Source organism: Buceros rhinoceros, unplaced genomic scaffold (genome assembly GCF_000710305.1).
Source record: "Buceros rhinoceros silvestris isolate BGI_N320 unplaced genomic scaffold, ASM71030v1 scaffold36130, whole genome shotgun sequence".
NCBI classification, from domain to species: domain Eukaryota; kingdom Metazoa; phylum Chordata; class Aves; order Bucerotiformes; family Bucerotidae; genus Buceros; species Buceros rhinoceros.
In genome coordinates, this window is record NW_010390817.1 from 8,994 (window position 1) to 34,281 (window position 25,288).

The 25,288-nt window shown below is 35.2% G+C and overlaps 1 protein-coding gene across 1 annotated transcript in view; it reads left to right on the forward strand.

Annotated features, from left to right (window-relative positions):
* Window positions 1-25,288, forward strand: part of TBC1D23 (TBC1 domain family, member 23) — a 27,054-nt gene extending 1,766 nt beyond the window's left edge. Inside the window, exons 4-18 of the mRNA XM_010139245.1 lie at window positions 2,415-2,619; window positions 6,012-6,135; window positions 8,207-8,331; window positions 8,443-8,486; window positions 9,429-9,532; window positions 10,320-10,442; window positions 11,502-11,594; window positions 13,205-13,375; window positions 13,597-13,639; window positions 14,364-14,473; window positions 15,135-15,277; window positions 19,527-19,615; window positions 22,275-22,410; window positions 23,574-23,768; window positions 24,967-25,288. Of these exons, the coding sequence (XP_010137547.1) occupies window positions 2,415-2,619; window positions 6,012-6,135; window positions 8,207-8,331; window positions 8,443-8,486; window positions 9,429-9,532; window positions 10,320-10,442; window positions 11,502-11,594; window positions 13,205-13,375; window positions 13,597-13,639; window positions 14,364-14,473; window positions 15,135-15,277; window positions 19,527-19,615; window positions 22,275-22,410; window positions 23,574-23,768; window positions 24,967-25,048 (1,787 nt within the window). The 3' untranslated portion in view covers window positions 25,049-25,288. The remainder of the gene's footprint in view (window positions 1-2,414; window positions 2,620-6,011; window positions 6,136-8,206; window positions 8,332-8,442; window positions 8,487-9,428; window positions 9,533-10,319; window positions 10,443-11,501; window positions 11,595-13,204; window positions 13,376-13,596; window positions 13,640-14,363; window positions 14,474-15,134; window positions 15,278-19,526; window positions 19,616-22,274; window positions 22,411-23,573; window positions 23,769-24,966) is intronic.

The window sequence follows — 25,288 nt, forward strand, 5'->3', positions numbered from 1 at the left end:
GTCTAGTGATTGGTTCTTAATCCAAAAAACTGATGTAGCAACAAAATGCATATAACCTGTAAGGGAATAATTATATTAAATATTTTGGACTTTGAAGAGTCTTTTTAAGAAAGATACTTTTTAATAGGGTTTTCAGGAGAAATGAAGGGTTGTGTTTGTGAAAGCAAGATGCTGCCAGAACATTGGAAATAATATTCCAGTATGACTATAAGGAGCTGCCACAGGATCTGGTTGGCAGCTCATCACAAAAATGGCCAAATACCTGACGCCATGCAACAGCATTATTATCAATGATCAGATGATGGAGCCAATGCTGACTCATAAATTAGGATCCTGCTTCTTATGGCATCAATAAAAGGATCTTCTGTTTTATTTCCTGTCATGCTTCAATTTACTCTTGCACAATTGAAAGTTAATGCAGAGAATGGAGTTATTGCGTGCATACATGCCTACTACTTTTAAAATGCAGTTGTAATTTCCTAAGGTCTAGCAGGGCTTATTTTCATTCTCTCTGTCCTGTAAAGGAAAAGGGAGATGGGGGGAGAATTTCCACTGTGTTACTTAATCAGTGTCTTATCAGGAAGATGGCAAAATGTCCCAATTATTATTCATGATATACAAAATTAAGCACTTTACTGTCTGTTAGTTCTCCTTCTGTCTTTATTAGCAAATATTTTGTTATATGTAAAAATTTTAAACTGGTTAAAGTAGTAAATGTAAAGTTAGTTCAGAATGAAGGCTATATAGGGATTTCAGTTTTGTGTTGGATTAAAACTATTTCAATGTTTTAGCAAAGCAAGTAGTCTCCAAATTTAAAGTATATTTTCAGATGGCATTTGAGTTTTATGTACTATTTTATTTTCCTGAAAGGTAGAGGAAAGGAAGTGCCAAATATTGACTGGCTTTGATGGCAAGGTATTAAAGACTTCTGTAATAGAACCATTTTTAAGTAATGAGACTCATGGGCTTCTTGTAATTGAGGGGGGAAAAGTGTTCACTAGAATGCATTAATGTGGTGTGTAGGCAACTTTTTCCCCCATCCCAGATATAACATAGTTACTCCTTCTTTTACCATGAGTGAGTTTAGTAAAATTATAGTAGTAAAACTGTTTAGTAAAACTGACGTAATCTGAGCAGATAAATCTATTTCTTAAATATATAAATCGTAAGTGTATTTAATATTAGATTTTTCATTAAAAAATCTCAAGAGATGTTTAATGTTAAAATGAAAATTGTATGAACTTACACAGAAGTCTGGTTTCATTACAATCTGTAAAATAAATATCAGTATATATAACTGTGAGTAAGCTAAGTAGTTTTTTCATCACATGGAGGAAAGCATAATTTGTGGAATGGTACTGACATATTTCAGTATGTCTCAGATTCATTGCCTCAAGTGAGGTGGATGCCAGCATTTTTTCTGAAATGTTGTAAGCCCTTTAAGTAGAATCTACACAGAAAGATGCTTGGGAACTCATGAAAACCTGAGCTTTGTGTATGCATCCAACTCAATAATGACAGTAGTTAAGAAGAGTTTAGCTTGCTACCCTAATTACAGAACTTGTTTTGTAACATTTTTGGTGCAAATTTGCATCCAAATGCAACAATCCAAACATCCAATGCAACATCCAAATCCATAAATTATGGATTCAGAATTAGCCTGTTATTAAATAGGGGACAACTTTACTTTTCAGTACCTTACAACATTTATAAGACTCCAAAACAATGTGCTACATTATATAAAATATTTTATGTTCATGGTTAGTGTGTCTTCTGATTAGCAACAGTACCAAATTAATTTAAAAGCCAAGCGTAGTTTTAAGGAATCAAATAATTTCTCTTTTTATGGCTACCCTAACAACCCCAATTTTAAACTGTTGTTAGGAAAACTACTTTGAAGTAGAGATTAAAAATGTGATTTGTATGTTAATAACAAACTTTAAGTCTGTGAGCCTAGCTGATTTCAAACTACAGATTTTCATAAACTTGCATGTCAGTGGGCTTTTGAGGAATTGGAGGTATGCATTGTGGGTTGATCTGTGTTGAAATTCAGATGAATTTGGTGTAGAGTTATGTGCTGAACACATCATGAAGGAATAGAAGAGGAGCATTCTGTGCATTAAAAAAACCTACCTCTGAGTTTTCCAGGATCTGTATGAAATGAAAACTTCTTTCATCCAGTTGTTGAGATATTTAAATGCCTTATCCTACAGGGATTATAAAATCACTTGTGTTTTGATGTCTTTTTGGATGCCCTCCTGTAAGCATTTAATTCAAGCTGCTAGTTTTTTTGTTTGTCTGTTTTCGTTGCTTTTTCCAAGCAGTCCCTGTTGGTGGGCTTGTGCTTTGAAATAATCTCATTCAATTTCTTTGAAAGGCCGTTAACACACTTTATATTGCTGTGTCTATTGCAGACCAGTTGTCAGTGCCGGAAGAGGAGAAGTCAGTATTGCTTTTGGATATTGAGTCTGTTATTACTTTTTATTGTAAATCACGCAATGTTAAATACAGTTCTTGCCTCGGCTGGATACATCTTCTCAAACCTCTGGTGCACCTTCATTTGCCACGCAGTGATTTGTACAACTGCTTTTATGCTATCATGAATAAGTTCATTCCAAGGTAAAACTCACTTTTTTGCCTGTATACTATTCTTATAGTATAGTATAAAAGCATTTTCTGAAAAGATGTGCACGTTGGTTTTGGCTAGAGTAGAACTGTTGGTAGAAAAGTTGTCAGAATCCTTCATGTGATAGTACATTGAACCACCTTTCAATACCTGTTGAATTCCAGGAGATGATTGAGTTAGTTTAAGATGTGAAGAGTTGGCATGTGACTGATGCTGACTCAGCAGTGCACCTTTTAAAGCAAAACTGTCATTTCACACATTATCAAAAATTCTTGTTTAGGAACTACCTAATTCACGTATGCTATGTGAAAGCATTTTTTCTTTCCATTCCTAGTGTTCTTGATGTGTAAAATGCTTCTATCCCTCTCACTTCAAAGTACTCCATAGGCATTCATTAAGTCTCAAAATCTCTTCAGAAGAAGTAGTTGATATTTTCCCTGTATTCTACTGAGTTAGGACTGAAGTAAGTTTTCTAAAGTTTGTTAAATTTTATTAATTTTTTAAATAAAAAATATGGAATTGGAGCTTTTCATGCTGTTATATAGGTGCTCTCACTAAAAGAACTTTTTAGTGATGTTGGAGTAGCACTGTGACACTCCAGTGAGGCTACAGGGTCTTTTGGTTAAGAACTTGTCGAATAATGCAGGGATAGTCTGTAATTGAAGATCTTAGTCTGATTGCCTGCAGAGGAGTTTCTAGCACAGCTACTGGATGTGTGCCCATAATATGAGAAGTGCATGTTTGGTGTTGTGGCAGGAAACATATATTGGTTCTGTCACCTGACTCAGCTTTTGTCCTTTTCGGATTTAAAATTCTGTTGGACTTATGAACTGTTGGGGATAGTGGCATTATGGTTGTATAACTCTTGTACTTCCAGAGCGTCTAGTATTTGAGTTTCTCTGTAAGAACCTAGGTAGTGATTTAATGAGATGTACAAATTTTTTTGTGTGGTTTTTTGGGGTTTTTTTGTTTGTTTTTTCCAATGGGAGAATGAAAGAAAAGTGGTTTATAGTAGGCTTGCAAATCTCCACTTAGGTCAGTTTGGTCTTGATTTGACATTTGACTGCTGGGTCATCATTACTATTTGATAAAAGTTTCATTTTTAACTTTTTGCTATTATTGTTTTTTAAATAATACACTTTTTATTCACATTTTCTCATGATTCGTAACTATCATTAAATATTTATTGGAAATTTATTCTAACAAATACTGACAACAGGTGAGAGAAATGTGCAGTGTGGTCTGTTGGACCATATTATATCTTAGGGTTTGGTTTTATTTGAGAGAACATCTCTAGCATGCCAAAGGAAGACAGAAAAAAAACCCCACCATAACAGGCTATTTTAGTTGAGGGAGGATTTCCTGTGTTTTCCTTGGGAACGCTGTTACTCCCAAGGCTTTTGGTATGAAGTATCCTATGGATACTTGCCTTTCTTTTCCTCCTGCCTCTCTAGAATGGTGAGTTTTGTGATCTATACAGAATTAACAAGCAGTTAATGTGGAAGTCCTAGGTCACCAGTGTTCTTTGTTGGGGCCCTAAGTAGAGAAAAAACGCCATCTGGGATGTGCAATTGAGTGGTGGATGGTTTGTGTGAGAGCTTGTAATGTAGTAAACTAATTAAAAAGCTGCAAGTGGGTAGTGGAACTGTTTCTCATCCCAGGGACCACGTGAGGAAAGTGTGTTACATCTGCTTACATTGTATCAATGTTACCTTTAACAGAGAGTAGAAAATAGCTTCCTTTCTTGGTTAAAAAAAACCCCACAACAACAAAAAACACCACCACCACCAAACCACCCTCTCCTAAAGTAAAATGTCAGTTAGTTTTCAGGGCAATTTATTTGTATTTAGCTGAATTTTTTTATTGTTTTTGCTTTGCTTTTGTTTTCACCAGTCCTTTCAGTCGCTGAGCCTGCTGCCTCCATGGGGCAGAAAGTAATGGATAGGTACAGGAATTCGCAATTCTTGATAAGTGATTTTTTTGGGGGGGTTTGTTGGGCTTTTTTATGCTTGTCCTTGTGTAGTTGCTTGGGTTTTGTTTGGTGGTTGGTTTTTCCTTGGATTTTTTTTTATAACTGGGTATTTATTAGGGGTTGGTTACTATGATAGATGCTAGAAATAAATAATTGCTGAGCAAAACAGCTAGAAAAATTCCTAAACAAAGTTGCTCCACTGACAGTAGAAAAGTGGAAAGACTCTTAAGACTCTTTTTGAAGTTAATTTTGGTTATATATCCATTCTTATTGTTAAAAGGTGGACTGCTTGGAATGATTGACCATACTAACCATTCAAACAAAAGTAATTTGCAAGTCTAGATTCTATGCACTATATTCATTAACAGAATATTTTTCTGCTTTTCACACTTTTTGACCTGTTAATTGGAAGTCAGAGTTCTCATGATAATTTCAAAAAAGAATGCCTGCTTATAATTTGTTGTGAATGTTTCCATTTCACCACCATAGATGTACCCTTTTTTAAGAAAGCTGGGCTGGTGTGTTTGGAGATCTGTGTGTCACATTTCACATAAGTTCGCTTAAGTTGTTAACCACTTGAGATTTGATTCTAATGTCTTTAAAATGAAGAAATAGTTGTTTAAATACTCATGTATTTTCTGCTTGATTAATTGACATTTAATTGCTATTCATGTATGAAATAAGCATCTTTTAAATTTTCTCTGGCTGCCATATTAGAATGATTTTTTATTAATTCTATTTTTAGTTAACAACTTTGATACCATGCTAGCCTTGTTCTGATATTTAAATCTGTTTTAAATATTTCTGTATTATGTTGGCTATTTCACTCCATTCCTGGAAAATTCCAAATTCACTTGGACCTATTTCAAACATCAGTCACAGCTACGTGCCAAATTCATCTCTTCTATTGCACAAATGCTAAACAATCAAATTGAATCCGTATGTTGAAAGCTGTTTTTTCTACTTTTCAGTACTTGCCTCTTAGGAGTAGGAATCCCTGAGAACCTCCTGATTTCCAAATAAGTGTCGCTTTTGTAATCCCCTGCTTTCTTCCACAGCTTCTTGCTCTCTGTAACTTCACGAAAGGGGAGGAGAGGACAGAATAGACACCAAGTGTAATTTGTCATCTTCAGTACTTTAAATAGTGACTGTGCTATTTATTCTGTCAAGTATTGGCAGTATTTTGTTTTTTCTCCTGCCTTATTAATGCAATGGGCTTTTCAGTGTGTGGGGGGGTTTTGGTGTGGGGGTTTTGTTGGGTTTTTGGGTTTTTTTAAACTCTTGAGGCAAGTTGGCTTCATGACCAGTCCTTATGAATTAAAAGAACAATATTGGAAATTACAAATCTTTATTAGTTGTGATTACGTAATTCTGACAGCTGGGTTTATGATTACTTTTATTGCTACTTTTTAGGGATTGTTTTATGAAAGGAAGACCATTTCATCTGTTTAGACTGCTTCTTCAATACCACGAGCCTGAACTCTGCTCCTTTCTTGATACTAAGAAGATGACTCCAGACTCATATGCACTCAACTGGGTAATAAAGTGAAAGTAGGGAAACATAAAAAAAAATTTCTGATAAAATTTATAATATGTGCTTTTTGTCTTTATTTAGTATAAGATCTTGTTAATGTTATATTTTTATTGTACTGGATACTAATTGAGCCACTGATGTTAGGAACTGCTTGGAGTAAGTAAGAATGTGCAACTGACGTAGTCTAAAAGTAAAAAGCCATGATATTGGTGTTTGTAGTGGGAAGCTGTGTGGTTAGATATGGATATATCAGCCTAACAGATCTTTTAAAGTCAATTACTAATTGTTTTAAGAACTTCCAGGCTAATAGATATATTTGACTGTCTCATGGTGCCATGTCTTTTAGGATTTAGGCACATATATTTTTACAGCTCGTCAAGAATTGGTCATTTGCTTCTCACCTTAACTTCAAAACTACAAGTTGGGCATAGTTATAAAGACACGTACCTCAAATTTTTTTTTAATATAGTTTGTGTAGCGGGACTACAACATAAAGCAGCAAAATTCTCATGTTTCAATGCTACTTAATATCTGAAATACAAAATCATGATACAGTGCTTGCAGAGGCAAAGTCTGTAAATTAATAAAGATGACTTTATGACCCATTAACACTTCTAGGCCCTTCTTTCCTACGCATTGACTTTGTAAATTTTTTTGTAAGTCTTTGTACTTTCAGATAAAGAAATAAGACTGAAATTCAATATTAAGCTCCGAGATCTGTATTTCTTAGGTTTTTTTAAAAGATTTTTTTTTTTAGGCTGCTGTCAATTTTAGTATAAAAAGATGTCCAGAAAGAGTTTCCATATTCTTAAAATCTGCCTTTATCCAGTCATCAGCCTTCAGAAGAGGAATCAGGTCTCTCTTTACTACTGAATTTTTTTTTTGTAATATAATTTTCCATAGTAAATACTAAGTTTTTTGAAGTTGTTTATTAAAAGTTTAGTGTTTCATTAGGAAAAAAAATCTTGCCTTTGGAAGGAGGTAGGAAAATGAGCTAATACAGCTGCCAGTCCTCAGTGTCATACTTTCTGGTGTACAGTCTTAGAAAAAAAATCTTAAACTTCACTTTAAATTATGAGATTACATTAAAATTCCTTTTTTTGTCTGCTAAAAACCTTATTCTTAGAAACAGAGGTATTTCTAATGTGTAGAAATATGTAAGCAACATTGAGAGACCTGTCACTGCCTCATTCAGGGATTTTGTCTTCAGCTGTGTTTGACTCAGAATTGGGTAGATCTTCTTACCATTTATTATAAAAGTGTACTAGAAAGTATTGAAATATTCCATGACAGTGTTTAAAAAGAGATACTGAGCTTTTGAAAGGTGTAGCTCTGCTGATACAGAATTTGTAGGTGTGAGGAAGTTCAGTAAGGCCAGCTGGTATGCCTTCAAGTTATGAGTGTTTGCAAATATTATCTGGCATTTATGAAAAGTAGTTCCTACCTTTACTTCTATCTACTTTGAACTTTGCATCTCAGAGAGGATGTATTTTTAAATGGGAACGGGCAAACAGTTTGTTAAATGGTAATGAAAAATTTGTTGCTTGCAAATATTTAATTACTCAGCCATAAATCATCATGATGTTATGTTAAGTGACATCAAACTAATGTGTAACCATGTTCAATTAGCTTGATTCTTCTCTGAAAAATAAACAGAATGTTGTTTACAGGATTCTTTCAAAGTCCTGTTTGTTTAAGCTACTTCAGAAAATATATTCCCTTATTACTGTCTTGTTGGTATAATTGGTATTTAGCAATGACTATGAGCTAAACAGTATTCCAGCCTGATTGTGTCATCTCTAGTTGTATTCACAAGGCTGACAAATGTACAGCTGAGTTTGCCTTCACACTAGATGTATTTATTCACAGATAAGCTGTAGCATTACTGCACTGTTTCTGTAAAACTTGTTTTTGAGGGTAGAACCATCCTTTAATACAAGGTGCAGATGTAGTTTTAATGTAATTTTGTTGAGTTTATTTCCTTTAGATATCCTGTATCACTGTTAAAAATGTTATCCTGATAAGATTGTTGTTGGTTATTGCTTTTTCTCAACACTATTTTCCAAATTTTTAGCTTGGAAGCCTCTTCTCATATTACTGTTCAGCTGAAGTCACTCAGGCAATATGGGATGGATATCTACAACAAGCAGATCCCTTCTTTATTTATTTCTTAATGTTAATCATCCTTGTCAATGAAAAGTAAGTGCATAGTTAATTATTTGGGTCATTCCTTGATGACACAGTTCTAATCCACTTTGGTTTCATTTTGGTTTTACTGACAATCTGTGCCTTTGACTTTACTGTTTTCAGAGACGTTATCTTAGCACAAGAATCAGAGAAAGAAGAAATGATAAGTAAGTATTTCTCTCATATAGCTGCTAGTGAAATACTTACCATGTAGAATAATCTCCATTGATTATTATTTTTAATTACTAAATAACTGAAATAATTATTTCCTTGTGATTTTCTCATTAATGAATCCCCTCACCCACTAATTCCTGTCTATTCTTTTGCTGCATCACGTTTACCCTGTTCTTAACACTCTCTTCTTATGTTTCCTTTTAGCACTCCCACACCTAGTTTTATACTTCAGTTTAAAGTACTTGAAACAATCACCATGTTTCTAAGCCAAAAGCAGCAGCTTTCAAATCCTTCTTTAAATCTGCTGCTCGTGTTGCATTTTCGAGATTATTACCTTTGTATGCACTTCATTTGAGCCTAATTAATTGTCCTTGTATTACCCTCTTCTGTTTTTAAAGAAATTACTCTAAATTTCTTGTGGACCTATTTCACCTGCCTTTGTTTTGTTGTTTCTTTTTTTACATACCATAATACAGTATAATTACTAATCTCCTGGTAGATGAAAATGAGGGTGCTTGGAATTTTGCGTCTCTGCCATATACTGCAGAACCACACCCTTTTACTAACCTGGACATAAAACAGTACTACTGATTAAGTACTCTGTTTTAGAGGATTCTCTTGGTCAGCCCTCTTTAGAAAAGGCAACTGACTTAGTATTACAACCAAAAGCTAAAACTATACAGAAGAAACAGTGTGGTAAAAGATAATGTACGTAAAAGTTTTGAATTTTTAGCAAATAGCATACATTTCCTATGAGTAAAGAGTGTTTCCTGTATCTTCTCTTTCCACCTGGAGAGTGATTCAACATTGATGTTTAATCAATAAACAGTTGTGTTATGAATTATTAAAAATAATGTGGTTTTTATGATAGGAAAAGATGTGCGGCACTTCTGTGTCTGAAATAATGGTGCACTTATGTTGTTTGTATATCTCAGAATTCTTAGAAACTTCACCAGCTAATCTCGATTTAGAGGATATAGAAGATCTCTTCTCTTTGGCACAATATTACTGTAGTAAAACTCCAGCTTCTTTCAGAAAGGTAATAACAATGTAATTTTGTAATTATCTAGTTTTTTGTGACTATTTAAGCTCCTCCTGACTGTAACTTTGAATATTTCATTGTAAATTTTTTTAGACAATATTTTCATGTTGTTACTCTGGTGGTATTTACCACTAGGATCTTTTGAAAGATAAGACGATTAAGTGAAACGTGTTAGAGAAAAGCTTCCCTGCAATATTCTCGCTTCATGACTGATGGCTTTGATTTGCAAACTAGGTTCTTGTAAGAACTGATGAAGCAAAAATGCCATACTGACACTACTGCATTGTAGTAGACTGTACAGCAGTCCTATCTGTGCTTGCAACAGCAGACAGGGAAAAGTCGCTTAATAGAGATAAAGCTGTCATCACCTGCACTGTTCTTGCAGTTCTTCCTTTGTAAAAACACATGACTTTAGTGAATTCATGACATAAAAGTAATTGATAGTAATTGCTTTTAGTTTTTATGTACTTTCTGTGATGTATGTAGACTGGTATGTGAGATTTGGGGGGAGACCAAACAAAAAACCAGAGATATTTCATCATGTTGTATGATCAGAGTGGTGAATGAGCATGTTTATAATGGAAGTTCAGGCCTTGCCATGATTTTCAGAAAGAATCTCAGTTGATCAAAAATTTGATGACTGTGTGGATAAGACATGCATCTCTCGGGCTTAATGTTTGTGACGTGGAGGATACAGTTTTACTTTAAGCCTTTGCATCTAAAGACAATGGCTTCAGTTAACTGTTGTGGTTTTTTATTTTTTTTTTTATTCTTGCCTTATTAGGACAACCACAGTCTTTTTGGCAGCAGCTTGCTGGGCCTCAAAGATGATGACACAGACTTGAGCCAGGCTCTTTGTCTAGCAGTTTCTGTGTCTGAGATTCTTCAAGCAAATCAGCAACAAGGAGTTAGTATGCTGAATTACTCTTCCCCACCCCCATTTTTATAGAAAAGGAAAAGAATCAGTTACTACTTCATGTACCACCAATATTTTTAAGTGCTAACAACATAGATGAATATTTGCTTTTTCTTGTCTTGAAGTTGGCTTCCTTGTAAATGATCTGCTGTCTGCAATACATCTGTACTGTGGAAGCTAGAACTCCAGCACAGGGCAGCTTAATACAGATCATTTGAATCTGAGGAGTAGGAGCTTAAAGTAGTATCTCACTAATTTGAATTCCTTTCCAAATGTAGCTATTGTAGAGGAAAATTCAAAAGCTGCTACCTGGTACCTTTGAGAAGAATACCATTATGAAATATCTGTCTTTTGTCAATGAAAGGTTTGAATAAACAAAAAAACCTGATTCAAGCTATTTCTGTAGTAGTGAATTGCAGACGTACTTAGATGCAGGGACTTCACTTATAGTCTTTAAGACTGAGACATGGATAACAGCGTAGCTAGGTTACATGTTTCTTACTGACTACTGGCTTTTTGTAGCACTTGGCAGGCCCCAGTTTCATCATGCATACTTTTTTTTTTTCCTGATCCAAGTAAAGTTAAGCATTAATTAAGTTAAGCATCTAACATCATTAAGTTTATATCCTGTTATAGTCAGTGGGATATAAAGCTATCCTTATGTGCTGTGCTGAGTAGTAATGGACTGTTGAATTGGGATTTCAAAGTTATGCCTTCTGATGTCCTGTTGATGTGTGCCCTCATACCCACTATATTTCCTCTCAGTAGAGGTGAAACAATTACAGAGTGTGTATTTCACTTGGGTGGTCCTTTCCAGTGCGCAAACGGATGTGTAAATGGGAAATCTCTGTTAGAATGCTGGTGGTGGTCTGGTAACTATAGAAGTTCAGATTAATCAAATGAAGAAAGATTTTTCCAATAGCTGTTTGCCCCTTTGAGGAGTTCCTGTAGTAGTGCAATTAGTATTAAAATATAATTGATTTAGATACTTTCCTATCAATAATTACATTATTTGAAGATTTTGTAACGGGCAAAATCTTTCTCTTTCAGGAAGGAGTAAGGTTCTTTGTAGTGGATTGTCGACCTGCAGAGCAATACAATGCTGGGCATTTATCAACAGCATTTCATTTAGACTCAGATTTGGTTCGTATGCTTTTTGTTTCTTCACTGACTTCTGAATTTGAATTTAAATAGGAAGAGAGAGAAATTTCTGTCTTGAAAAATAAATTATCTTTAGTTTATACGCTAGTCTGTGGACTGCAAGGTCTAGCAATGTGATGAGATTTCAAAAGTTAGCTTGGCTAAAGCAGATTTGTGAAACTGTTATTTTACTGAGCAGTTTGGTTTATAATGACATTAGAATTTGGGATTCCAAGCTTCCTGTTCTTTGGTTAGAAATGGAAACCTATACAAGCTAAAAACTAGACACTGCTTGCAGAAGAAATCTCTTTAGAGTCATCGTTTCTAGTGAAAGGTGTCATTAGTTTTAATAAGCAGCTTTTTTTCCTCTTTTTTTCTCTTCTTTTTTTTTCCCCAGCCAGTCTTACTACAGTTGTTTGTAAGGAGCATACGTCTTCAAAGGGATTTCGTTGCTCCATTAAAATTTTTGCAGTACAATATGAGAGAATTAGGTCATTAATTTTGGGGCTGAGATGTACTAATTCATTAAAGATTTTGCTGTAGTTTCCATTTGATTATGAATTCCTAACTGAACATTCAATCATCTTTTTTCTCTGTCCTTTTTCTCCAAATCACTGACACTTAAGTGTGCTTACAGTGTATTCTTCACTTCTAGGTTAACCCTCTACAATTTCAATTCTGGCATACTATGGAAGCTGCATGGAATGATTTCTCTGTATATACCCCATAAAAGGCTTTTTTACCTTTCTTAATTAAGGAGCTCAGTCCTGCATCAATTATCTTTACCACTCCAATTAGAATGATATATTACTCAGTATTATTTGTACAACTACATAGGTTAGAAAAGGAGGCTGAGGGGAGATCTTATGGCTCTCTACAACTCCTTGAAAGGAGGCGGTAGTGAGGTGGGTGACAGTCTCTTCTCCAAGTAACAAGCAATAGGACAAGAGGGAATGGCCTCAAGTTGCACCACGGGAGGTTTAGGCAGGACATAAGGAAAAATGTCTTCACTAAAAGGGTTCTCAAGCAGTGGAACAGACTGCCCAGGAAAGTGGTGGGGTCACCATCCCTGGAGGATGTGTAGACGTGGTGCTTAGTGACATGGCTTAGTTGTAGGCTTGGCAATGTTGGGTTAATGGTTGGACTTGATCTTAAAAGTCTCTTCCAACCAAAAAGATTCTATGGCCTTACTGGCCCTTAGAATTCTAGGTATTTCAAAGGGTTTCAAAACAGCAGAGTTTGAACGTGTTGTGCTCAAGCATATGTAAATCAATTCTTCTGCCATATTGCCAACTTAATGCAACATTAAAGTTGTAAAGACTTTTCTCACTATTATTTGGTGTCTGCAAAAATAAACTAACAAATGTTAGCTGCATTTCTTTCCTGTGGAGAACAAGGTCAAGTGAGGAAGAAAAGGACCATTCTTAGTGTTCTTTATGTAACATAAGGTCTGGGTCAGGCTGTGATTTGTTTATGCGTGTGTCTTGTACAGTGCTGATATTGCCTTATTTGAGCTCAACAAACTATAACAGTTTTCAAAGTTTCTATCTTTTCACAAGTTGTGTTACAGCACTTTGGTGTCAAACAGCACTTTTTGTTTGTTCATTCCACAGATGCTTCAAAACCCATCAGAATTTGCACAGTCTGTAAAATCTCTATTGGAAGCACAAAAACAATCTATTGAGTCTGGCTCCATAGCTGGTGGGGAACATCTCTGCTTCATGGGAAGTGGCAGGGAAGAGGAAGATATGTATATGAACATGGTGCTAGCACACTTCTTACAGGTACAACTAAATTGCTGTTGGTTTTAATAGCTGAAATAAATTGTGTCTGCACATATTATTGATACTAAATGGCAAAATATTTTCCCCTCAAAATCTTAACTTCTTTAATTATATTATGCAGGTTTATAGCTTGTGTGAAATTAACCCATGTTTCATTACCGTGCTTACAAAACTCATTCTGCGGATTTTTGCTTCAACCAAAACTGTCTTTTCTGTTGCAGAAAAATAAGGAGTATGTAAGCATTGCCAAAGGAGGATTTATGGGTAAGCTTGTGAATGGGCAGCTTTGGTTTGAGAAAACTTGTCTTAACACCAATGATGCTTTTATTAGGCTTTGGCTAGAAATAAGCTAAATTAATAGCAATTAGGTCTCATTTGTCAGATTTTTTTGTTTAAGTCAATGCTGTGGTTGTGTAAATCAACATTTGTGGTTAACTTAGCGCTTACCCACAGTTCTGAATGGAAAAAAATTAGTGTAGGAAGGGGAGGAAATTCAGTCTTTGTTCTAACTTGTCATTTTTGATGTTTAGCCTCCTTAGATTGCAGATCCATCCATATGAAGATGCTACTTCATAATTACTATCAATTGTTGCATTTTCTTAAATCATCATTTCATAATTTTGCAGCTTACGTTGCTAGAATCAGTCAGGCTTTACAGCAGTGGGAAGATCTGTGCCTCAGTATAAGTATAGAGGCGTTGCTGGTCAATACATGCAGTGTGGTAACGGCTATCTTTAGCATCAAAGCAGTGATTTATTTTTAGTTGCTGCTGTATTTTTATTGTTTTCTTTACTAAAATAAAGATTATCCTAATGCCTTTGTACTACTGAAATAAAAGCCAGGGATAATTATAGTGGTATCTGATTTTATCTGTTTATTAAATCAGGTGGAACAAAAGTTGTTAGTCAGTAGTCTTAGATATACAGTATTTTCCTCAACAGACTAATTTCAGTGTAGTTCTAAATATTTTTTAACGGCCTTTTAACAGCCCTCCAGCAGCACTTAGCAGATATCAATGTGGAAGGACCAGAAAATGGATATGGCCACTGGATTGCCAGTACCTCAGGCTCAAGAAGTAGCATAAACTCCTCTGGTGATGTAAGTGAATTTTAAGCTCAAGTGGTATAGTAGGGTGATACCCCAGGTGTACTAAAGTTTTTCTTCACATTGCTCCTTTTGTTCTGTAAAATGCATTGCTCAAATCATGATTGTTTTCAGTTGTGCGTTTAATTTCAAACTATATTCACTGTCTAGTTGGATGTGACCTAAACATTTTTGTCATCTTGAGAAGAAGAGCTTGTAGAGAAGAACTTGCAGTAGTCGTTCTCCAGCAGAATTTATGTAATGAACAATTCTTTTCCTGGCTCTTCTTCACTCTGGGAAAGAATTACTCTAAAACTGACATACAGTTTCATGGGAAAGCTAAAAATTATCTCTTTTCTACAGCTGACGCATTGTATGTAGAATTTGGCTTTTCATTTGGATACAACTTACCATTAATAGAATTCCATCCTCTAGATTTTCCTAGCAGGGTGCTCAGTAATAAGGTTTGTTAAGTTTGCTTTCTTGAATCATCTTTACCCTCAGACATATATCAAAGCTGTCATTTGATAGAATTCTAAAATAATACTTAGTGCTGTAATTATTGTTCTACTGAGTAACAAAAAGTAGATTACTATTTTGTAGTCTGTTTCCTTTCTTAATAAACTAGAGATTAAATAAATTATATGAGTAATCCTGAGAGGAGTTTCTTTTACAGGGGGATTCTCCTAATGGTTCAGGTGATGGAAAAGGAGTAAAGTCCCTGGTGAATAAAATGACAGTTGCTTTGAAGACTAAATCTGTGAATGTGAAAGAAAAAGTTATTAGTTTTATAGAAAACACATCTACTCCAGTGGACAGGTGCGTCATTTATGTCTCACTGTGAATTATCAGTGGGGAGTGACTTTCCATTTTATGTGGCTATTTTTTAAATGTGAAGGTTATCTTCTAGTTTCAGCTTTCAGATTTCTTGCCAATACCCTCCTCACAATTTTATCGTGTCACAGTAAGCCTACTGTTCTGCCTTAGGCCAAAGTGAACAGTCTTTTCTTTTGAATGTTCGTCTAGAATTTGTCACTGCATGGTTAGATCGACTACTTCTGTGTCAGTTCTGTATTCAGTCTAAAAGTCAAGAATGATTTCAGATTTATTTCAGTTCATCCCCATCCTGACTCTAATGATGAATGACAGAAGGATTCTGGACAGGTTTTTTTTGTTTGGTTGGTTTTGTTCTGTTTGGTTGGTTGGTTTTTTTTTTTTTTTTTTTTTTTTTTTTTTTTTTTTTTTTTTTTTTTTTTTTTTTTTTTACTACCCCATCTTGACAAGTTAATCTTAACTTTTTTGAAGATCTTGATTTTTCAAGTATTGATTTAAAGCTGCTTTTCAAACCCAGAATCCACTCCAATTCATTTTTTGTATCTTTAGGTAAAGCTGGGAAAGAGACTGTGCAAACACGTTAGAAGACACTTTCTAAATTGGAAGTTACCATTCCAAGTACTTAACTAGATAAAAGAATAACATCTTTCATCTGTCAAATCTTTAACTGAATGGCTTGGTTTGAGTTCTTTAAAATGCAGCCTTTGGAGTCACATGTTGCTAAGACATTGTTATTCAATAATCTTACCAAGCTAATGTTTATTTGATGGCAGGATTTAAAATATGTGCCAAACAGTAGTTTTTAGTAGCTTTGTACCTAATCAAAAGGTGCAGATTGTTGCTTTTCTTTGTATTGTAAAACAATTTTTTTAAATTAGTACTATTATTTCACAATTAAAGGCAGAAAATTCTTAAATAGCGTTTGGTGGTGGCTTTTGTTGCGTGAAGAGTTCAAGTGAGGCTTATACATAAGCCATATGTAGCATGAAAGATACTTTTTTTTTTTTAGTACTTTACAAGTATTTCTCTATCTCATGGCTAGCTGTCATGCAGCATTGCTTTTGTATATGAACACTCTCCTTGAAGAAGGTACATTACCAATATAAAGCATTTCAATTATTTACCTCGGATTTTTTCCTTTTAACTTTTTTTTAAATTCTTTTTAATTCTTTTGTTCTGTCCTCTGCCCTAATGTACTGTAGAATACCTTTCAATATTCCCTGGCCAGACAGAGCAAGCCTGGAGCGGTAAGCTTGATAATTAAGCAGTCTGACTAAAACCACCTTTGTCGTATTTAGCATGGCATCACAATATTTGTAAGCATTGGTTACACTGACAAAATTACTCGCATAAGTTCATATTCATTTAGGTTTTTTGAATAGATTAAAGCTATTGTTTTTTACAGGTACTGGTCAGGGGACTAGAGGAAGAAGAAGAATGCATTGGCACTGCTTTCTCAGATTCTGCTTTGTTTTTTCTGTTCTCTTTCTTACTATTGCTTTTTATGGATTTTTTTTTTTTTACTTGCATTTTCTTATATACAGTTTATTAGTGACTTGAACTAGTGAAAGACACCAGGAGTGATTACTGAACAAATTATTGCTTAAGGTTTTAGCAAGAGAGACTACAACTATGAAAAGAATTTTTTATAAACTGTTCATGAGGAATCATCAGAGCTTAGATATAACAGAGAAGTCATACAGAAATTCTGTCTGGAAATCTGGAATTTTTATGCTTCTCATCACATGGTAATAGAACATGCTGATAGAAACAGAGATGCTCTTTACTGGGAAAAGAAAAATACTGAGTTAGTAAGTAAATATGCCTTGCAACTCTTCCTCATCTTGTTCACATAACTACTGTGTTTCACACATATGAGAAGTCCCTTCACATTTTTCTCAGATTTATTGCCTTAAAATTATTTCAGAAATAAAAATTCTGAATTGAGGTTATGTAAAATCACTTGGCTTAAATGAAGGACAACTCATGTAATCACTTTGGAACTTTGGTTATACGTTAGGAACTGTATAGCTTTTGACCCTCATAAACTGAAGAGCATGAATATTGGTGCTGGAGGAATTAATCAAGATTTAAAATGCTGTTTGGGCTTTCAAGGCTTTTGGGACCAATTCTCCTTTCCAGTAGTTTGCACATAATTTCGGATCAGATTTACCCATAAGCATTGCAAAATGGTGTCGTGTGACCAAAACCAATAGCATACAGTGTTCTTAAAAAAAAAAAAAAAGTTGGAATATTCCAATAGAACATAATATATTTTGTTACTTTAGAAATCCTAAAGATCGTAGGGATTTTTCCCCACATTTTGTTGATCAGTTTTTAGAATACGGTAAGAAAGTGTTAAAGTTCCAACTTGAGACAACTTGTGACTGTGTTTGAAAGACACTTGAATCTGTATATGTAACCAATATAGATTGATAGATTGAAATTATACTTCAATTATTCTACTTTCTCCTTTCACTCGTATTGCTTATCTTCTTTCATTAGGAAGATGCAATAATGAATGTGCTCTACACTATAGATCTCTTGATTATTCTCTTAAAATTGCAGCTGGAATTACATTCTTTTCCCATCCGTTCAATTAGATCTGCTTTGTGTTTATCACCAATATATTTCATTTTGCACGTTTGCCACTAAAAGGAATTGCATTCGATTTCTAGCAATGTAATGAGGACCTTGCAAGCAAACATTTCTAGTTTAAGATATTACCAGGTTTTTCTAAAGTAGCTTACTACTTTCTGTTGTCTTGACTAGCTTTGATCTATAAACAGCAATGAGATCTTTTCTTAAATCCTCTGTCTGTAATTCCATTTGACACTATTCAAATGTGCTTCTTTTTACTGAACTGGTTATGTATAACTAAAGCATACTTAGAAAAGCCTTCACGCAGAAGCACTGCCCTCTTGGATTGTCAGTGTCATTGATGCTTATTATCTTAAATACTAATGAGCATGGTATTGTATGTTTATTTTCTGTTTACTTGTAGAATGCATTTCTGGGTTTTTTTTACTACTAAACATTTCCTTGTTTGGTCTACATGAGTAAATTTTAGCCATAAAAAAAAAGTAGGTTTCTTTTTTAACTTTCAAATGTGCTTTCGGGTGTACATAAGTACAAGCATTCATTTATATATTGCTAAAGAGGTTGCCTCTCCAACTTGATTCTACAGTAGCATGTAAACTGGAGTCTGTGAATATAACTAAATAGGAACCAGGGCTTACAGTTTGTAGGAAATATGAATACACACTATAGGGAGGGAGGTTATAGAAATTGAAATGAGGGAAAGGAACAGGCGTGTTTTGATTTTGTTTGGATTTTTTTAAATTACTACATATTGCTAGTTCTAAAGGCTAAAATCATGAGCTATTTGTTTTTTCTTGCAATTAGCTGTTTTGTGTCTGTCTAATCCTTCAGGTTTTCTCTTTTTTTTTTTTTTTTTGCCAAGTATTCTTAGCAGTTGACGGTCAGGACTTCTAACTTGATAGCTGTGACCTCGTAATCACAGCAGTTGTGGTTGTGTCCATATGATCCATAGAAATAGATTTATATGTGATTTTTTTTTTTTAGATCAATATCTATGCAGAAATCCCAGCGATGCTGGGATTTTAGCAGTAGGAATTGCTTGACCAAAGATTTCAGGATTTGGTTTATGCTGGAGAAAGTAATGGACAGGAAGTCAGAGTTCACACTGCAATGAATGATTTATAATAACCCCACTTTGAAGTGCAGTAAGGTATCTTTGTTATCTTTTGAGGAACTAACCAGAAAAATGAGCTTCCAGACATATTAGTTAATAGCCTTAAGTTTTTTTCCTCCATCCCAATTAGGCATCCTTGTAAAGCTGCCCTGAATGTCCAGAAATACTTGTTTCATGCTAGAAACTTCATAGCATGTTGCCAGGTCTCTAATATATGTTGTCATTTGAGAGGATGACCAGAAGTTCTTTTAAAAACAAAATAACATTTCTTTTTACTTTATTTGTTACAACAGTCAGCCTTGCAAAGTAACCAAAATACATGCTTTCACTAACCAAATTGCTTGATGGGTCAGTCACAGCTTCCTTGCAGGCAGCTTCATGAAATTCTCATGTCCTTCTCAGTTGCACAGTTGTGTTTACATTTTGCTAGTATGTTACTGTAGGAGTCATACCATCAGTTTGGAAGTTACTTTTCTTCTCCCATCTCATGTCCTCTCCTGCACTTTCCATTGCCAACAGACATGTCAGCAGCAGTGACAGAGTGGGAAAACCCTACCGTGGTGTGAAACCAGTATTCAGCATCGGAGATGAAGAAGAATATGATACTGGTACAGTAGAAGATTTTTCTGCTTACTCAGATTACCTTCTTTAAGCAAAATTACTAAGTTTGGCAAAATTTCAAAAATGTATTTTACATCTTTGTCTTACAATGTGACATTTTTTTGCTTATCATCGATTATGTTTGTTTTATGGTTGTGCCTAGGACCAACCAGGAAAGAAACACCCTCTTTATATACATAATAGCAGACTAAATAAAAAAGATGTTGTGGTAGGCACCAAACAGCCAACACGAACAAAGGGAAAGATAGATGGGTTTAGTGGATTATTTGTGTTCACTTGTTTCTGTAGCAAAGATGTATTTTTCTACACAAGCCTTTAGTGTATAAACATGCAGTTGTACCTTCATTACTCACAACAGTAACCAAAATGTAAAGGACCTAACTTGACTGGTAGATCTCAGGTTGAGTCTCTGTTACTGGCAGTTAGTATAACAATCCGAATTTCTTAAAATATAGTTAGAGCTAGACTTAAGATGGCTAATGTGTGCACACCTCTCCAGTGATTTAGACTTTGCTCTTTTAGCACTGAATCTGTTAATAGGCTCATCTTGATATGCAGTGGAATGCTGTAGAAAAAAAGCCCCATTTTTACTTATCTAGGCGAAAAATCACAAGCAAACTGGAACACAACACTTTTCATAAAGGTTTTTTTTTGGGGGGTGGGGTTGACCTGTGGTGCAGACATGCTGCCATCCTGGTTTTGTTCTGGTGGTGTTAGCTCACTCCCAACCATCATCATCTCACGAGGAACCATTTTGTGACCAAAAGGCATACTTGGCGTCCATGTGAGAAACAAATAACTAGACTAATAATCTTTGACCTGCAAAATAAATGTTAGGAAGATTAATGAAATATATTCATAGGATCTGGAGTTGTTTAAATAAGATTGACAAGCAGTTGACTATTGTTTGCCTGCGATAAGAATTGGGAAGAAGCAAAATGAAATGAACTTTTAACACTAACAAGATACTTCTCCAAATGCCATATAATTAAGTTTGTACAGTTCTTTGAGCATTCTCTAGAACATATTTTCAGTAATGGTTGTTTGCTAGTTTCTAATAACATTTGCTTTTAAAAGCACTATTAGACTTAGGAAGGAAGCAGAATCACTGCAATGATTTGAAGAAGGAAAGCCAATGCATACCAAGTGAAATATATGTTGTTTTGGTGCGGAAGAATGCAAAAAGTGAACCTGTCTCTGCATAATTGTGGGGGGTTTGTAGTAAATAGTTGCAGTTAGGTGTAATAATTGCAACCCACTCTAGGTGGCCCTCCATGAGTAGGAGAGTTGGACCAGATGACTTCTAGAGGTCCATTCCATCCTCAACCATTTTGTGATTCTGTGAAATGAGGATATTCTATAATGTGGGGTTTTTTCAGTGAAAACCTTTTTAGAAGTGTGGCTATAATTCTGAATTGCTTGGAAATAGTTTCACTGAGTATAGAAAACTGGCTTTGAAAAGGATGCTTTGAAGAAGGGTCCTTCACAGTTATTTCTGGGAGTAGTTTCTATGTTTAATACAATTCATTGTTTTAGACATCTAGCTTGCTTAAACTCTTCTAATGTAGCACCAAAATTACTCTGTGAACATAATTACCAGTATTTTGCAACTTGCAGTTTTGGGTGTTTCACAGAGGTTCTGTGCTGAAAAATTTGAGTATGTTCTCAAATGACTTTAGGAAAGGAGGTGAACCAGAAGACAGCAAGTTTTGCTGATGATCCAGACTGAAGAATTGGAGTCTTTTGCTAGTCTTAAGTGACTGGACAGTAAAATGGTTCATGAAATTTAATATGAATTAATGTGAGATGAGAAAAACATGGAAGAAAAACAGTTCTAGTTTCAGATACAAAATGGTAGACTGATTTGGCTGTGTCCGGGTTTGTAAGGTAGTAGGTTTATAATAGTAAATGCTCATTAGCACGTAGAAAAGCAAACCAAATTATAGGAATTACAAGGAAAGGAACAGAGAATAAAACAGAAGTCATTATGTCACTGTTTAAACCTGTGGTTCGCCCACGCGCTGACTGTTGTTGTCTTGATCCTCTACCATAGAGACGGTATGTTTGAACAGGATACAGTTTAGAGAGGGATAGGAATGGTGAGGAAGGATGTGAGATGGCTTTCACAACAGGCGTAACTGAGTATTAGAACTTCTGTTACGTAAAGTAGGCAATTTAAGAGAGGAAAAGTGGTCCACAAAAATAATGCGTGGCCTGGAAAGGTATCAACAGATGTTTCTTCTTCTATAAGAAACTAGAAGCCACAAGAGGAGGTTTTGCTGGAATGTAGTTCACGTGTTTTTGGTACTCCTTGCCAGAAGATATTGGTGTTGTAGATGTAAAAAGTTTACATGGCTTCGAGGAAGGTCTGGATAAATCCATGTAAAACAGATCTATTAAACTTCACTGAATGGATAAATCAAACCAGCCTAAAAAATCCCCTGAGCTGAAAATAGCTGTCTGCTGAGAGAGAATTAAAAGAGAAATATCAGATATGCATTCCTCTTTCTTCCCTCTGAACAATAGTTTTTGGCTAGTTGGACCTTGTTTTAAAGCTACCGTGGGTTTAAGTGAGTTGAAAAGTTGTCTGATGTTATGCAGAAGTCTGTCTTTTTTTAATTTATTTATTCCTTTCCTTCAAAATAGATGAAATTGACAGCTCTTCAATGTCAGACGATGATCGAAAAGAAGTTGTCAATGTCCAAACATGGATAAATAAACCTGATGTGAAGTATAACTTCCCCTGTAATGAAGTAAAAGAAAATGGGCATATGTTTCCCAGGTACTGGAATTAGTCCTAAGCCTAACGAAAATGTCTGTCTTGATACACATTAAAAAAAAAAAAAGGAGGGGGGCAATTAAGTTATCCTTTGTTAAACTAGGAATTGAACGTGCAAAACAGCCTAGAACAAAATGTTACCACTGTATTTGCAGTGTTATAGAATGGTTATTACATGCAAAGCCTAGTATGAAGTTTTGCTTTGCAAAACAAGATAGTGAGAAAAATATTTTTAGTATACATAGGGTTATTTTTCAAGACCAGGTAGGCCTGAGTACCCGTGGCTCTGTTTTTTGTTGTCTACTTGTGCCTTGTACCTACAGCACTCATCTTGCCCCTAAGTTTCATTGACCTTGTTATCCTGCAAGAGCAGAATATGATGCTTGCTGTATTTTGGCTTCCTGAAAGGTTACAAATCCTTTTGAATCTAGGTAACATAAAATGGTGATGGGCTTTCTCTTGCATCGTGGTCTGTTCTTGTCTTTTATTATTGACTTTATTTTCTCATGAGATTTATTTTATATAGTATATGATTAGTAATGTCACAGCACAATTTCTCAAACTGAGTTAGAACTCAACTAGTGTGTTCCCACCACAAATTGAACCACGCATTCCTTCCATGAAGAAGGCAAAAGTGGGTCTTGAACTGAGCTGGCATGTCAGTATTGCCGTGTTGATGCTTGCACAGTGCTTGACAATCACAGAGTGCTAGCATGTCCTCTTAACTTACGTCTGAAGTTCCACGTGTAGAGTTGGTGCTTTGAGGATGGAGGGATGGGTTCAGGGTATGGCTGAAGGATGAAAGAGAGGCTGGAGGCATTTTCCCTACTCTTCATGACTAGGAACATTACTGGTGGTTTTTGCTGATAATACTCATGGCTGTTGTGTGGAGGTGATGATGTTAAGTGCCCGCTCTGGTTTTGTACACTTTGAAGATGCCATGCTTGTTTTCAGAAATGGCTATGATATAGTACTCAAGGAAAATCTGAAATATTTTGTAGACCTTTCTAAATTACATGTTTTTATAAGTATTAAAATGGTTTCTTAGATTTGAGAACTGTTTTATTTAGCTCTCTCCATCTAGCTTATTTATATAATCTAGCTTTCTAAATAGATGACATTTAGTTCATTAGCAAATTTAATTTGTATTTTTCTTTTCCTTCAAGTCATCTCCTAGTAACAGCAACTCATATGTACTGTTTGAGAGAGATTCCATCACGAAAGGGACTGGCTTATATACAGTCTCGACAGGCACTCAACTCTGTAGTCAAAATCACATCCAAGAAGAAACACCCAGAACTGATCACCTTTAAATACGGAAATAGCAATACTTCAGGCATAGAAATTTTGGCAGTTGAAAGGTAAGCCCTCTCAGTAGCAGATGTGTAAGTAGTAATGATAGACAGAATGCTGTCAACTGGAAATCAGGGGCATGCTGTACTTCCCAGAATTGTATTCAAAAGTAATCATTTTTGTTTAGGAATATAAAATTCAGATGTGAACTAGAAAAAAGATCTGTCAGCAGAATGAGGAGTTTACAGGACCCAACAGAGAGGAACTCCGTGATCTGCAACAACAGTTGCTGGGGACGGGATGTGTGCAATTATTTTCCTTTTGTAATATGCCTTAATGAAAGCAGACAATTATCTGCAGCCTTAAGTTTGCATTTGCGATGAGTGGTTTTTCTTCTGTGGTATCTATTTTGAGACATCTAACACTCCCTACTCATTATACAAGGAGTCCAGAACCTCAAAGCTCTGATCCCCCCAAAACCTGGTTCCTGAAAGTTAGGTATTGCCATGCTCAGCATTTCCCTGCCTAAGGCTGGGGGTGAGTCAGAGGGGTGGGTGTATTGGGGTTTTTTCCATTGGTGTAGCCTGTTGTTTCTTGGCACTGTTTTAACAAAGTTGCTGACATGTTTTGGACATTTCTCATTCTCTTCCGTGTGGAGAACTGTGTACGGTGGTGCTCTGTTTTCACAGGAAGTGGGAAAGTAGGTTCCTAGTTAACTAGGGAAGTTTCTCTAAAGTTTCTCTAAGCCTGTTGGCTGCTTAGAATGAAGTTAGTTTGGTAGTAGGCTAGACAAAAATAAATTAAAATGTTGCGGAGATCTTCAACTCTTGTTGAATTACTTCATCACCACCTTGTTGACTAGAGCAAATCCAGAAGAGAAAAGATCATAAATAAATGATCTAGAACTATGTATAGGAATTTGAAAAAACCAACAACAACAAAAAAAACCAAACCCCAAAACTGAGGACTGCCCTGCTTCAGTGGGGCAGTGCTATCTGTAGAGATCTCAAACTGCCTATCTATCCCATTGTCAATTAATGAAGAACTTTTCCTTCCCAGGATGGCCTGTGAAGTACTCCTCAGCAGTTCTGAGTTCACAAACAGGAAGTATTTTGTAGTATAAATAGGAAATAAATGTCTCAGTTTTTCATTTTAATATATTCCACTTCTAGTTTGTGCCAGAAGAAAAAGCAAAACAGGAATTAGGAAATTGATACTCAAATTTTATAGTGAATTAATGATGGCTTTTTCTAATTTTTTTTTAAGGTATTTGATTCCAAATGCAGGTGATGCTACCAAAGCCATAAAACAACAGATCATGAAAGTATTGGATGCCTTGGAGAGTTAGTAACTAAAGACTTTGTGGAGAACAGTTTATAAAGAAGAAGCAACCAAGATACTGTATGTGGACACAAGCTGACTGTTTCCCAACTGAATACTAACTTAAGAGAATTTTTATGTTTTATGGGAGTGCCTGAGTAGCAGGCTTAAGATAGGGTAAATTATTACCAATTTCTGAACAGGATTTTTAATTTTTTTTATTTTTGTTTGTTTTGAAGAAATGTTTATTATAAAGGTCAGTTTGTTT